The 15,817-nt window shown below is 38.2% G+C and overlaps 2 protein-coding genes across 2 annotated transcripts; both read right to left on the bottom strand.

Moving 5' to 3' along the window:
- Nucleotides 1-2,594: 2,594 nt before the first annotated feature.
- LOC120346992 (uncharacterized) lies at nt 2,595-5,946 on the bottom strand. The gene is made up of 3 exons (XM_039416791.2): nt 5,708-5,946; nt 4,509-4,676; nt 2,595-3,163 (listed from the first exon to the last, which is right to left on the bottom strand). Exons 1-3 carry the CDS (start codon nt 5,943-5,945, stop codon nt 2,937-2,939), a joined length of 633 nt encoding a protein of 210 aa, XP_039272725.2. The 5' UTR covers nt 5,946; the 3' UTR covers nt 2,595-2,936.
- Nucleotides 5,947-9,587: 3,641 nt separating this feature from the next.
- LOC120347610 (uncharacterized) lies at nt 9,588-15,014 on the bottom strand. The gene is made up of 4 exons (XM_039417654.2): nt 14,952-15,014; nt 12,956-13,202; nt 12,181-12,348; nt 9,588-11,437 (listed from the first exon to the last, which is right to left on the bottom strand). The coding sequence occupies exons 1-4, from the start codon at nt 14,997-14,999 to the stop codon at nt 11,211-11,213; spliced, it is 690 nt and encodes a 229-aa protein (XP_039273588.2). The 5' UTR covers nt 15,000-15,014; the 3' UTR covers nt 9,588-11,210.
- Between the last annotated feature and the right edge of the window lie 803 nt (nt 15,015-15,817).

Below are 15,817 nucleotides of genomic sequence, written 5' to 3'. Positions count from 1 at the left end.
GCAATAGAACTAAAATGAGGAAAATTGCAATAAAATTATGGCCTAAACCTAACCTGGTACACACACTACGGTCCGGTGTCCAAATTCACCTACTTCGGGAGTATCGATTAGCGGATATGTACACACGGACTTGAAACCAATGTGCGCGATCAGTAATACTGTTCGAAGTAATCAGCCTCGTTAAGATCTTCCAAGCGTGGCGGCTATTAATTAAGTAAGATCTTAATTATTCTCGATCCTCGAAAGTCAGTCAGTAGTGGTAGCTCAGAGGGGGCGTAGACATGTGGTCAGGTAGTAAATTGGGTTCAAATCCCGCAAGGTAGACCGAGTTGAAGTGAGTTCAGAGTGGGCGGGTAAAGGAAGCAAATGCGATAAAGCATTGATTGAGTCAAAAGAGGGGAACTATCTAAAATCAACTCTAATATGGATAGAGAACACAGTAACAGAAGTTAGTGTGCAGGTGCCAGGAGCGCAGTAAGAAACGGGCAGGGAGAAGAGGAACAAAGGAATACCGAGGGGGAACAAACACAAGCGAGATAGGAAGCAGGCAGGCACGGGCACATAAGAGCAAGAGGGCAATACGAAACGGCCAAGGAAGGAAGGACATTGAGCAAAACAGCCCCAATGTCATTTAAGGGGTAGCGAGAAAAGGTAAGGGAAATTAGCCTTGTACAGTGAGGTAAAATATCAAGAAAGCACAAAGAGCGCCAAAGCCAAGGTAGGCCTTAATGGTGAGGTGGAGGCATCATCATGGGAGCGAATCATCATGGATCTACAAGGGCAGTCGCCTCATAGCCAAGGTGAGTCGGTAAAATCCAGATTTTTTTGTGTGATAATCATATCCAGCGAGGAACAAAAGGGGGTGATCATCAGAAAGCTTGAAAACTACTGAGTGGCATATTTCCACCTCTTTTATGCTGGTATAATGATTTAAAAATGTCTGTCTACTATTAATATATATTCTAAATACTTTATCTTTGGGTCCATATATTTGTGAGCTTCGCCGGAACAACAGACGATTTATGTACAGTTTCACTCCATTTACTTCTCTACATTTTACTGTTTAAATAAGAATGTCATCTTTCCAAATAATTATTTACGAAGCTAATATGATTCACAAGGCATCGCTTCCCATGTAACAATGCTCGACAAGTAGAACGAGATGAAGATGTGTGAAGTGAGGCCGACTAATTAACTGGATATGCCGGTTCGAAGCAAACCCGAAATTTCATATTTTATTTAGGAGTTCTTTGAATTCCACACATAGTTTTAGTATATAATTTTTATAAACATATATATTTATTTAAAAAAAAGTCAGCGATAAAGAAGCCCGACCCGAACGTAATGATTGACATTTCAGGCCCGACCCGACACGAATTTTGGGTCGGGCTTCAGATTTAAGCTTTAGTGTGAAGTCATCTGTGGCTCCAAGGTTGCAATCGGTCTCATAACATCGTTTGTACTGCACAGACTTATCTAAATGATGCCTACGACAAGAACCATCGGATCTTTTGCACAAAGCCCCCACCACTGCTCAAAATGAAAAATAGTAATTATCTATCCAGTTGGGGCTAGGAATGCAGATTGTGCTGAAAAACCAAATCATTCCGAAATCTTATTGTATAATTACTAATTTGTTAACTAAAATGTTGCGCGAGTTTTCACTCAAATCATACATTTTTGCATTAGTGGCAAGAGCTTTGAACAAAAAGGATCCGAACCCTCATTATGGCCTGAATTTTGCACCATTCCTTTCCCCGTTCAGGCATCTTAATTGTAATGTACAGTGAAGCAATTTATTATGCGATTAGAGAACTATGGGATTATTTAAAAGAATGTCAACGATCCTCACATTTGAGAGGCATATTTTCTCACGTTTATCACGAAATGCTGTTCTGCAAAGTGGTTTGTATTTTTTATAATAATGAAAACAAAATTGAAAATTGTTATGTCTATTTTGATCATGATTGTAGGGAAGGTAGAATGTGAATGTAGGAATGGCGAACCTCTCTCAGCGAATGGTTCAAAAATATAATTAATATTGCCGAAATAGAACACTCTGGGTCATAGATTGCAAAAATAAGGTTTTGCCACTGTGATAGTTAGGTCAGAAGACCAGGATTCCGGATTGGTTGATCATTGATACGGCAACTTCAAACAGCAATAAATACTGAAAACAGCAGACAGAACCGAAAAGCAATCAACCGCCAGTCCAACGGTCGGAAAATAGAGCAATAGATTTCTATTCTTTCCCACGTATAATAGGTGGTAAGAGTCTTATAATACAAATTCGGATGTTACTACAATACTTGAATTCGACAGAATAGAATTGAATCAGGGGAAGCTTATAAACATAAAAAATATATACAAAACATTATTATGGTTCGTGAAAATTTTAATCAAGGTCTGCATCAGTGATTTCCATACAACCCCTATAGGGTTGGCCCCCGCGGGCCAACGTTTTACGTCAAACTTACATGGCCCACTAGTCTAGATGGGCAAAATTTTTGTTCCCCGGTCCAAAAACCGTGCCCACCCCTGGTCTAGACTCTAGGCGACGAAAACCGTCTCATCGTGAAATAATCCGTGTATATTCAGAAAGAATAAAAATTTTCATCACGATATAAGTCAAAATGGAGATAAATTTCTACTCTTCTTTTTTCATAGATTTAGTTAGAGTGGAATAGTTGAATAACGTATAAAACATATTTACATATTAGTATGGCTAGGTATTTTCGAATGTATCTGATAATTTCAGAATCGGAAATTTGACATGAATAAAAAATGAGAGATTCATCTCGACCTGTGGGCTAACAAAAATACAAGATGGCGGCGATTCGATAGTCCGGTCTGAACCGATTCTGATAATTGACAATTGGATTCTAAATGCCCAGCCCTACACATTAGTCTTTAGTACTTGACGAATATAAGTTCAACTAAGTGTCTGGTATTTTGGATGTTTTCCGGTTCACACCATTCCGGATGACCTTTGACTTCCCCACATAGTGTAAACAACCAGGTAAACATCGGAACAAAAGTAGAGACAGAAACGGTCGAAGATAGTTGATATAATAGGCTGCACCGAATATGAAGCAATAATCTCCGGATCGATTCTTCGTATTCATGAAGCTGTAAAAGCACACAATGCCCATGTCACACACACCTGAAATAAATAAAAAAGATTACAAATATGATAGAATCCCGGGGAAAGGAAAGCCGATAAGACGTCTTAATCATATGCGAACCTCGGCCCCGTGTCCGGTTACCAGTCCATGCCGGGTATGGGATCAGCTAGCCAGTTATTTGTTTCTAGGGATTTGCTCAAAAAGAATTGTTTTAAAACAATTGTTTTAATTAAATCAAATTTTTTTGCCTGTTTTGTTCAAAATGGCTGTACTATTTGATTTTTTTGTATTAAATAGGTTGAAGAAAAATGGATGTAAAAACTTGCCAAGCGCTTCTTATTTGCAATAATTTGTGGCGCTTTCAAAACGCCACAAATATCGATAAAGGCTCATGCACACCTTCTCAAGCTGTAGTTCAGTGATTGGCGCAGTAAGACGCAATCTATAAGCCATTACGTGAACGACCCTGCAGCGATGAAACCACGTTGCGAAAATTGAAATGCGATCGAATAAATGAGTTTGTAAAACCTTGAAAAACTCACTTCAACCTTAAAAAACAAAGTATGCTAAGCATAAATTAACCGAACAGTATTAACCGTAACAATGACTTCATTCTATGAGAAAAATGTCAATACATGACCTTGAAATCCATATTATGGCGTCAAAACAGATTAGTTGTGGCATCTTTGCATCAGAGGACTATTACAATTAACAAAGGCTAGGTTAGGGTGTCTCATCGTTCATATCAGTAGATTACCGCCGATATAAGCATATTCTTCATTATCGCAACCCACTCGTTTTGCCGAAGGGCTGCACTTGATCGAATTGCTTTTGTAGTAGGCTCGTGAGCTAATTTTCATGATTTTTCTTACTCAAAACGTCTCTCTGATATCTCGGCTTAACATTCCGGGTAAAATATTATGACTTTGGTGGAGATATAAAGTGGCAATGTGTGCAGCTGCCAGAATGCAACGTTTTGGCGTAGTTTCGCGGCGATGCAAGGGGTATTTCAATGAAAAATACAGGAAAATTTCGATTTAAAACAAGCCCTTGTTTTAAAACACGATGTTTCTTTTAGAATTGATAAAAAACAAAACCCTATTTGTTTCAGATGCCCGGACTTGATGATGAGAGAAGCCATAACCGACCAGCGGTTACGTGAGCCATCCTTCAGCGGCGAGGAGTCCAGCAATCCTCTCGCACATATACATCCCCACATGGGATTCGAACGTGCGATCCCACGCAGAATAATCAGAGGTGCGGTGGCTGGCGTCTTCATAAAGCTTTACACGATGTTAAATCAAAATTGCTCAATTATGCCACTGAAGGCGCAAGAGTAAATGCCGCCAATTGTATTGCACATATGAAACGTTAAAGACTCACCTGAGCATTCTTCATATATTGGCAAATAGCCTTTCAGATCTTCTCGCATATCCGATGCAGAATCCTCGCCAGTGTACAGGAGAAATATGGTAATGACTATAAGTATGGCGCGATAGATAACGGATGTTGTTAAAAGGCCTCCCGCAATAAGCTCCTCCGGTCCCTGAGCTGAGAAAATGAAATAAATCCAATAACTACAAGCATTGTTGTGGAGTTTTGTGGGGAAATTTACGGAGTGTGTATACCAATATAGAGGTAACCAATTTTGTTCGCCTACTTTACACCAAGTTTTGTAAAGGGGTTAAACTTGTGGGCAGGAGACATATTCACTTGGCTAACAAAGACAGTCTCCGAACACGTAATAGAACTAAAATAGAGAAAATCGGAATAAAATTGTGGCCTCACCCTAACTTGGTACTACAAGGTACCAAATTACAATGGACTTCGACTTCCATTTGGGAAAAAATGTATTCTGACGCGGGTCATAAAGAATATCGACTTCAACCCCAAACTCGAAAAAAAATTAATAACATGTGAAATTCAACACTGTATACTCAAAATTAATGTAGGCTCATTCGCAAAAAATATGCTCATCGCCTCCAGGGGCCGTGCGCCCAGTTTGAAAAACCTTGCACTTAAACCGCGATCTCCAATAGGTGCGTCATGACGAGTTGCTAGGTGCGCCGCAAAAGTTAACAGAATTGTGATAAATATAACTGAAAAAGGATTAAATATTTTACATATTATAATATTTTATTGTTTCTTATTCTAAATGCTGTGTGTATGGATCAATAAGTTCATTTCACTTTTCTATGTCGTTTACTTTCTCTTACGTAAAATCTGCCTCTATTGTTACGTAACAATATAGGTTGACTATACTTGCTGGAATTTTGTGAGCTGCGGTTTAATTATTTTCTGAATTGAGTTTAGCAAACATGGCTGATTTTTTTTTAGCATTTTGAAGAAAAATCGGGCAAAGATGAGGAAAAAGAGTTAATCTTTCTGAGTTTATTACTTATACCTTCATGTTTACAAACTTTAAAAGGCATGAGGTACACATTAACGATCACAAAATTAAGTTTTATGTAAAAGCAGCATTTTTTTCGTGTAAACGCACCGTGAGTTTTTTCCCTGATTAAATGGCAAATTGAATGGAATTAAATGGAAACCGCTGCACTATAATATAAATATTAACTTACTATATCCAGGTAGAGCAACACATTCTCTATCGCCAGAACTGCTATTGCAAGAAAGGCAACCATTCTCCTCTATGCACGAGTCATTGTTAGCAGGGAAGCATCTGTTAAACAAGCCTTGACTTGCTTCCCCGTTTGGAGTGACCAACCAGGTGTCCGAAAGCAGGCAAAACAGAGCCAATGTAAACTGGATTAATTGTAAAATTGGTCCTATATGGTGTAAAAGCCTTTCTGACGCCATTTTATTTGTACTAAATTGGAATAAAGCATCGCAGTTTAGAAAGAGAAATAAGAATTTGTGGTACGTGTCAAGTGGTCATCCGCTGTATTTTAATGGGAGCTCCCGAAGTATGTTCACCAAGATGTCGTACAACCTGAACATAGTATGTGTACCAGGTTAGGGTTCAGGTTGTGCGCCATCTTGGTGTACATACTTAGGGAGCACCCTCTAGTGACCTAAAGACCTAGTGATTGGAAGACATGGGCGAGTTCGAAACTGAAAAAGCAAAGTCTTGATTCATTTCCTCCTTCGAAAAAACTTCGAATAAGATTTGTAGAAAGCCCCGGCCAAAAATACCCTCTAATTATCCAGTTAGGGTTTGGGTTAGGAATGCAGATTGCGATGAAAATTCAATTTTTCAAATCATTAACAATTTTATATTTTAAATCGAGGTGTTTTTCTCAAATCTCACAACATCGCAATAGTGGCGGGGCGTTGTACAAAAGTTCCGAGTTGTGATAATACACGAATAAACAAGATGAGACACACCCGTGCTTCAGCACCCGTTAGTCGACTAACGACTTGTAAACGATACACGGGGGAATTTACGAATAACATCTAGTCTCAAAATCTGTTCGACTAAAACACACAATATGCAGTGTTATTGCCGTTTTAATTGCATAAAGATATGAAAAATACGAATAGCAAAAAAACGGATTTCTAAAAACGGAATGATGGAACATATCGATGAATGCATTGTTAGCGGCACTTTATTGTGCCATATTTTCTTCTTCCGATAGATGAATACATCCAATATTTCATCTGGACAAAGCTTTCGTTTAAAATCCATTGTAAATATAGCGATATCAGGAATGTAGCGTATATGCAGTAATTTCGAAAATCTAATGAGGCCGCAAAATGTAAAACACTGACCAGGTGAACACCATGTCTTTCGCGTACCCGTTATCAGTTTTTTTATTCAATTTCATGATACCCACCGGTGAATAATTAGCCTTGATGTTTCCGGCGGAACCTCATAAATGCATGAAGATCAAATATTCCCCTTTGACCATTCATTTTCGTCCCATATTCAAATAATAAACGTATATAAAATGGCCTTTAGATTCTAATTCCTCCATAATTTTACTATGTTCGATCAAGATTCGTCTGAATATAATGGTTTTATCTGCGGCCGAGGATATGATACTGATGCAATGATGACACAATCTGAACTCAAGCTGTGAACGACCAGATGTGCAACTGCGCAATCTACCTCATGCAAAGCGTTACGCACGAAACGTCGCATGAACGTTATCACGACAACGTCGTTACGCAAACTTGACGTCAAAATAGTTGATCAATTTTGTTCGCAAACCATTTGAATCGATTGTACAAATTCTGCAATAAAATGAGTTATGCTTATGTTAAGAAAGTCGTCCGTATATTCCCCGAAAGGTAATTTTGTATAGTATTCAAAATTTTACTTATATTGATGATACATTTCTAAAAAAGGTATTAAATCTTACCAAAATACAAAAAATTAGTAGATGGGACTAAAAATAGGCTTACTCGTAAAAAATAATGCCAGTTAAAAATAAAAGACTAGATAAGCTTTTATATGACATATTACAGACCATCTGATATCTAATGGTTTAGAAGTTATGTTGATTTAAAATTAGAGATATTACAATTTTTTAACGCGTCAAATCGATGGGACGCCGTGGGAGGTCAGGGTGAGAGAGTAGCGTCGTTCTGGGGATTAAGAGTTCAAAGAGTTGAGTTATAATATATTTAGTCTGCACGTAAATTCTTTTGCGTAGAGAATATAATCTACGAAACAGCTATAATTTGTTAATATAATTCAGTGAAGCGTCGCAGGCCGGATTATAGTGCTCTGCGGGCCGGATCCGACCCGCAGGCCGTAGGTTGCCGACGCCTGCTGTACTGGACTAAAGCTGAATCTGAAACAAAACTTAGACGAATAAAACACGAACCCAAGTTTGCCTCGGCATTCTAAAGTTACATTGTCCCGAAGGCGAACTAGAATATCACTTAATTGTAGGGATGAGCATTTCGAATCGAATACGAAATTATTCGAATAATAGAGACAGAGAAAAATTTTGAATCGCCGCCATCTTGTTTTTTTAAATTTAGCTAAATTTCTCATTTTTTTTATTGCAGTCATATTTTAAAACGCAATTATGACATATGACTCTTTTCTGTAGTGAGTTATTGATGACAACGTGTATAACCAGAACGTGTATTTTTATTGTGTGTGAACGCTCAGCAATCTGCCCGAGTGACGTATTCTATGTTTTCAGTAATTTATGTGCTTGGAGGACCTAATACTGTACAATAAAAAAAGTTACATACAATTTTATATCTCCAAAGTATTCGAGATTCGATTCGAAAATATTATTCGATTCGATTCTGAAATCATCAGGTGTTCGAAAATGCCAAGCCCTGATTAATTGGTGCATATACATACTACACTGGATATGAACAAACTTCAAAACGAACAACTAAAATCTATCTGTTGTCTACCTGCAAGTGATATGATATGTTATATGCTGAACCCAGCCAGGCAGCACACAACCGAAAATTAGTTAAAAATTGAATAGTGGTGTTAATCAGCGGCAGTTACGACATGTTTGCATAAGACTGTTTGCTTTACAATAGTTGACGGTACAGTAATACGATAATTAGAATAAATAATGATGTTTGTAAGGTTTCGTTAGTTGTGTCAAATCGTAAAACTTATTAGATTGTAATGTGTCTCTCTGACCAAAACTATTCATAACATCTCCCTAAAGGAACAGTGTAATTCTGTTTTCATTTGGAACACTATATTTGTTGCACATAGTTGGAAATTTGTACCTAAAAGTTGTTGAGTTGTTGAACCAGTTAAAATAGGAAATTTTAGTGAATATTATTACGAATATTTTCATCGCAGAAGTAAACAGCTTATAAGAAACACTTCAGTGTTATATAAAACATAAATGGGTACTTCTGAAGTATGCGCACCAAGATGTCGCACAACCTGAACCTTAACCTGGTACACAACCTGAGTTCAGGTTGTGCGCCATCTTGGTGCGCATACTTCAGGAGGTCCATTAAATGAATTAGGCTTCGGCAAATACATTCTTTTTGGACCCTCGCAAATTTTAACTTATTAATGCGATACCAGTCTCTATTGCTGTTGAGTGTTGAATAGCGTTCCAGCGCTATATACAAGCTATGCTCAACTCTAGCAGAATCTGCTGACTAAAAATTAAACGGATAAAAACACAAGTTTTGTGATCGCTACTGTGTAACTTATGCTTTTTAAAGTTTGTAAACATGTAGGCCTGAGAAATAAAACAAGAAATGTCGACTCTTCTTCCTCGTCACTGCCTGATTTTTCCTCGAAATGCTAAAAATATCCTTCATGTTTGTTAACCTCGGTTCAGCAGATAAATAAACTGCAGCTCGCTATTTTGCAGCAAGTAGTGTCTTACTCGATTGTTTTAGATAGACTACAGAGGCATACACTATATACCTAACAGAAAGTAAACGACATACAAATGTAAAATGAATTTGTTGATTTATAATAAATACATCATTCAAAATAATAAACAATAAAACATTTATAATAAATACAAAATGTATTTAGTGCGGCGCACCCCCTGCTATAAGTCAAACTAAAATATTTCGAAATTTCGCACCCCACCTAGCTAACAATAGGCAACATGTAACAGATAGTAAGGCGAAAGTATGTTTTATTAAAAAAACACGTTGAAAATATGGGGGTGGAACGTAAAATAATGAAATAAATGTAAATATCCAAAATAAGGCGGGCAAGATCAAGTCTAACAAATATATTTATTTTAATTAGTTTCACGTCACTTCAAAAAATTGCTAACGCCCCCTGTGGATCGTTTGAGAACTACTGCTGGATACAGTAGAATCTGCTGACCAGACTTCAAACGCGTAGATAGGCGAAACGTTCAGACAAAGACAGTTTAATACACATTTAACAGCGCTAACACAAACAGAAAATTATATTCAAAAATGAACCGTAAAGCACATTTGTACTGTATTTTACTGAGACCAGGTTATAAGGTGCACCGTCAATAAATGACATAGATTGGGGTTTTGTCCATACCTAAGGCATTTCGGATAACATTGGCCCATTTTCCTGGCTTCGCTGCATATTTCACAAGTTTTAGTTGTATTTCCTTTTTTAGATGTATGAAAATTAAATTTCATTGTGCCACGGACCATAGTGTCCGTGTTGTGTATATATTTTCGGGGCTCCCGAAGTATGCGAACCAAGATGGCGGACATCGGAAGGTAATATGTGTACTAGGTTAGGGTTAGGCCATAATTTTAGGTATAAATACTACGGGAGGCTCTTGGCTAGTCTTCGAACTGATAATAGGACTAAAATGAGGAAAATTGGAAAAAAATTATGGTCTAACCCTAACCTTTTACCCATGTTACGTTCCGATGTCCGCCATCTTGGTTCGCATACTTCGGGAGCACCATATTTTCTTATGCTCGTATACTGTTTTGCTAACACTTGTTCGATGCTGTTTTTCTGGTCTGAGTATTGTACTAACATCCGAATTTGTATTATGAGACTATTAAGTGAGAGTTGCTGTATCAATGAATAACCAATCCGGAATCTTGAGTCTTCTGACTTAATAAAAAAAAACAGTAACAAAATCTAAACTGCGCAATTGGTCATTTTGTATTGCGAGAAATTTAGTTTGGATGGAAGGAAGGAAGGATTCACATATTTATCCCGGGGGAGAGGAAAGCCGATAATACGGCTTAATCCTATGGCGAACCACGGCCTCTCGTCCGGTTACCAGTCCAGGTCGGGTATGGGATTAGTTAGCCAGTTATTTGTTTTCGGAAGCATGGACCGCGATAGACTGTGCTGAAATTATCTATCAGTACTTCCAAATACTAGGTCGTTATACCTTGAATCATAATGATAGTTTTGAACATATAAACCGGCCTGTCAGTGCTAACTCTCGAGAATCATCTCAATAAGAGCATCAAGAATTTTAAAAGTATAGAAAGTGTTTGTTCCAGGGTCAAGATTCGGGCAAACATCCGTGTATATTCAGATAGAATAAAGATTCTTTTCACGATATAAGTACAAAATTGGATGGAATTTCTCCCCCCTTTTTGTGCTTGCTCAGGATCTTATTTGGAGTGGAATAGTTGAATAACGTATAATACATATTCACATATTAGTCATTAGTGCTTGACGGACGCTAACCCGTGTAAGTTCAACTAGGTATCTGGTGTTTTCGATGTTTTCCGGTTCACACACTTCCGGATGACCTTTGACTTCCCCGCATAGTGTAAACAACCAGGTAAACCTCGAAGCAAAAGTAGAGACAGAAACGGTCGAAGATAGTTGATCCAATATGCTGCACCAAATATGAAGCAGTAGTCACCAGAACGATTCGTCATATTTAAAAAGTTGTAAATGCCCAGAATGCCTATGTCACACACACCTGAAGTATGGAAAAACATTAAATGTAAGGTGCTCAATTGAATCCGAGCGAGAGCCTCGGATTTTTGAAGTACTGGAAACCTGGATAGGATAGGATTTGCATATTTGTCCCGGGGGTAAGGAAAGCCGATAAGACGGCATAATCATATGGCGAACCACGGCCTCTCGATCTGGTTTCCATTCCATGTCGGGTATGGGATTAGATAGTTATTTGTTTTCGGGAGCATGGACTTGATGGTGGAGGGAGCCGTAACCGACCAGCGGCTACGTTAACCACCCTACGGCGGCGAGGAGTGCAGCAATTCTCTCGCACATAACTATCTCCGCATGGGATTCGAACATGCGAACCCAGGCAGAGTAATCAAAGGTGCGGTGGCGAGCGTATTCTTGACGCTTAGCACGAAGAGCCAAACCGTCGCACTTGATGTAATGAAGCCTTTGAGAAGTTTAGGAAGTTTTAATTTGACGTCCCACTTGTATGGGAACCATTTTACATCAGCGAAATCTTCTTTGACTTTTAAACCGACTATCTGGCAACTACTATGATGATACAATTTTTCAAATGGTCTACCCCCCTGATAACTTAACGATAGGTTTTGTGGCGTTTCAAAATTTCCAGTTCAATTAGGCCTCCCTTTATTTGATTAGGCAAGCTGTTCCGACCTGGGACCTATAACCCGGTAACAACAAAAGAGTTGGACTCGTGAAAACGCGCTACAAAAAGAGGAAGCGTTGATTAGTTACCTGAGCATTCTTCAAATTTGGGCAGGTAATCTTTCAGATCTTTCCGCATATCTGGTGCAGAATCTTCACCAGTGCACAGGAGAAATATGGTTATGACCATTATGATGGCACGATAGATAACGGATGTTGTTAAAAGACCTCCCACAATAAGCTCGTCCGGCCCCTGAGCTGAGAAAATGAAATAAATACAATAACTACAAGCATTGTTGTGGAGTTTTGAGGGAAAATTTAGGGCGCTCCAGAAGTGTATGTACCAATATGGAGGTAACTAATTTTGTTCGCCTTATTCACATCAAGTTGTGTAAAGGGACTGAAACATATAGGCAGTCACATTCACTTGGCTAACACAGACAGTCTCCGAACTCGTAATAGAACTAAAATAGGAAAAATCGGAATAAAATTATGGCTTAACCCTACTTGGTACACACACTACGAGAGTACCAAATTTGCAATGGACTTCGACTCCCGATTCCGGTTTGGAGAAAAGACTCGACTCTGATTTCGGATCATAAAAAAGTCGACTTCTAACCCGAACTCAAAAAAAAAAAAAAAGTTAAACTAAAAAATCAATAACATGTGAACATTTATCATGGGGGCGCTTTGGTTAACGTTGGTTTTTTTATACGACGGTTATCCACGCCTTTCTCTCCGATTAAGGAAATTTAATATACTTTAAATTAATGTAGGCTTGCTTCGCAAATATTGAAGTCCTAGCCCTTGTGTTCTTGTGTTCAGTTTGAAAAAACCTTGCACTATGATATAAATATTAACTTACTGTATCCAGGTAGTGCAACACATTCTCTATCGCCAGAACTGCCATTGCAAGAAAGGCAACCATTCACCTCTATGCACGAGTCATTGTCAGCAGGGTAGCATCGGTTAAACAGGCCTTGACTTGCTTCCCCGTTTGAAGTGACCAACCAGGTGTTAGAAAGCAGACAAAAAAGAGCCAATGCAAACTGTATTGATTGTAAAGATAGTACTATTGCATGTAAAAGCCTTTCTGACGTCATTTTTTCAACCTGAAGTAAATGATAAAAATACATCGCTGTAAATTTTCGAACCATTCGTTTGGATAAGAGAAATAAGGAATAGGCGTAGGCGTTAGGAATACGCTCGCCAACGCACCTCTGATAACCCTGTGCTGGTTCGAATCCCATGCGGGGTTAATTAGGTGTGAGAGGATTGCTTGATTCCTCGCCGCTAACGTTCAAGAACTTCAAAACACAGCGCTAACGCAAACAGAACATTCTATTGAATATTTTTGGGAGCATTGTGACAATACATGGCGGTGAAATACACTCTAGAGCAGTGAAGATATAAACGATAAGGTAAGAAATGGAAACATAACTTTGCCTGGTCATTCCAGGTCTCACTATTGTAAGGGTAGCCAACAACCATAATTTTAGCCTATTTTTTCGATTTCAATTTTGCGGCATTTGCAGTGTGACTTAATTTTTCTTTTACAACACCATTTTTACTATTCTTAGCCGGTTTACACAAAACCGGACTTTCCATGGCTTGATATCAATAATCCTTTTACCAAATGAATTAAGAGAGATATATGAAAATGCGCGCTCGTATACCTTGGATAACTTCGACAACAAAGGGCACAAGTAAGCGTCGTATTACGTCATTATACAAAAAAATAACTGCCCCCCCCCCCACCCCCCGGCCAAAAAAATATTTACATATTTATCCCGGGGAGAGGAAAGCCGATAAGACGGCTTAATCATATGGCAAACCACGGTTACTCGTCCGGTTACCATTCCATGTCGGGTATGGAATTACTTAGCCAGTTAATTGTTTTCAGATACATGGACCTGATGGTGGAGAAAGTCGTAACCGACCAGCGGCAATAGGGATGTATACATTTCTCTGAAGCTATACAAGCTACAGAAACTCTATTACTCCTGCCTTCTTTTCAACACACATAAATTTTACGTTTCATTAATGCGATACTATTTCCATTATTACCAATGCTCTATCGACCGCACAAAATAATATTCGGACCTCCTGAAATATGCGCACCAAGAAGGCGCACAACCTGAACTCAGGTTGTGTACCTGATTAGGATTCAGGTTGTGAGACATCTAGGTGCGCATACTTCAGGATTACCTAATATTCTCTATTGAGTATCGCTTCAGTTCCACTCTAATAGTACATGTTTGTTCTGCTACGCTGCATAAATCTGCTTACTACACTATAGCAACACTGCTGACAACAATTCTAAACGAATAGACGTACAGACAAAGAAATTTCAATACACAATTAGACAGCGCCAACGCAAATAGAGCATTCTATTGAAATTTCATAAGAGAATTGTAACAATACATGGCGATAAAATACACGCAGGAGCAGTGGAGATACAAACAGTAAGTTTGTCGGCCATTCTAGGTCTTGTTGTTTTGGCGCTTATACCATCAGTGGTATTTTGCTCCTTTGATCAATTCGAATTAAAGATCCTATACTAACATATTATATAAAATTTACAAATAAATAATTAGACAAATAAATGGATTGTAATAATTAATTAATCCTAAATATTTCTTCCCGTAGACAAAACAAATTCAATAACAATTTCAAGAATGTCTAGGTTTTACTATGCACACAAAACTGAACTAAAATGTCATACTTACAAGTGGTGCTAAGCCTATTCGAAAACAGCGTACACCACAGATATTCTATGTACTAATTCTCGTCTATTAGTTTGACCCTTCGACTGCTGCGCCACAGACAAGCTTTGCTCGAATATAGCAGAATCTACTTACCAGACTTAAAAAACGGACAGAAACATGGGCACAGAATAGTCCGCCCATCTGGGTTTTACATTGTTTTCAAAGCCAAACTAGAATATCACTCTGAAGTGGTTTACACATATTACAATGTACCTAAACAAACAACAGAACTCTATTATCCCAGTTTCATTTGTAACACTTGTAAGCTTTACTTCCAAATATTTCGTTCCATTTACATTCCAATGACATAGCATTTGTTGCTACGCCGCGTACAGGATAAGCTGTTACTGACAATAGTAGAAATCTGCCGACTGAACTTTCCAATGCATAGATAGGCGAAACGTTCAGAAAAAGACATTTCAATACATATTTAACAGCGCTAACTCAAATAGAAATTTCTATTCTAAAAAAGATCGTAATACTTTTGTTCTCGTGTACAAATAAAGCCATTTTACTTTTTGAAAACAAATAACTGGTTAACTATTCCCATATCCGTCCGACATGGAAAAGTAACCGAAAGAGAAACCGTGATTATCCGTATGATTGTGTCGTATTATCGGCTCACCTCTCCCCCGAGATAAAATAAATGTGGAAATTCTATACTTATCCTATTATTTCTTGTCCCATTTTGATCTACTTTTACTGTTTACTTTCGATTGATGCGAAATTTTTGCCACCATGTTCAATGCTCTGGCGACCATACAATTATAATCTTCTGTCCTATTATAACTCGTAGAATATACTGGCACTTCAATAAGCTATAAACTGCTCTCACTTTAAAGCGCATCGAAGAAGTCAAGTAGGCGCTCTCGATTTGGTGAATTTAAATCGACGGTTTCGGATATTACGCATAGTCATAAAGGCGTTTCTGTTTATATGACCTGCGGTGGTGTATTCAT

Source organism: Styela clava, chromosome 11 (genome assembly GCF_964204865.1).
Source record: "Styela clava chromosome 11, kaStyClav1.hap1.2, whole genome shotgun sequence".
NCBI classification, from domain to species: domain Eukaryota; kingdom Metazoa; phylum Chordata; class Ascidiacea; order Stolidobranchia; family Styelidae; genus Styela; species Styela clava.
The sequence above is the reverse complement of the archived record's forward strand: the minus strand, read 5'-3'. Positions and strand labels throughout refer to the sequence as shown.

What these genes read in the sequence shown, in the direction of transcription:
- LOC120347610 (XM_039417654.2), bottom strand. Translation starts at nt 14,999, where the DNA reads ATGGGCGGACTATTCTGTGCCCATGTTTCTGTCCGTTTTTTAAGTCTG. An exon ending in CTGTCCGTTTTTTAAGTCTG is followed by an intron (nt 13,203 to 14,951) that starts GTAAGTAGATTC and finishes CATTTACTTCAG; the next exon opens with GTTGAAAAAATGACGTCAGA. An exon ending in CAAATTTGAAGAATGCTCAG is followed by an intron (nt 11,438 to 12,180) that starts GTAACTAATCAA and finishes TCCATACTTCAG; the next exon opens with GTGTGTGTGACATAGGCATT.
- LOC120346992 (XM_039416791.2), bottom strand. Translation starts at nt 5,945, where the DNA reads ATGGCGTCAGAAAGGCTTTTACACCATATAGGACCAATTTTACAATTA. An exon ending in TGTTGCTCTACCTGGATATA is followed by an intron (nt 4,677 to 5,707) that starts GTAAGTTAATAT and finishes TCATTTTCTCAG; the next exon opens with CTCAGGGACCGGAGGAGCTT. An exon ending in AATATATGAAGAATGCTCAG is followed by an intron (nt 3,164 to 4,508) that starts GTGAGTCTTTAA and finishes TATTTATTTCAG; the next exon opens with GTGTGTGTGACATGGGCATT.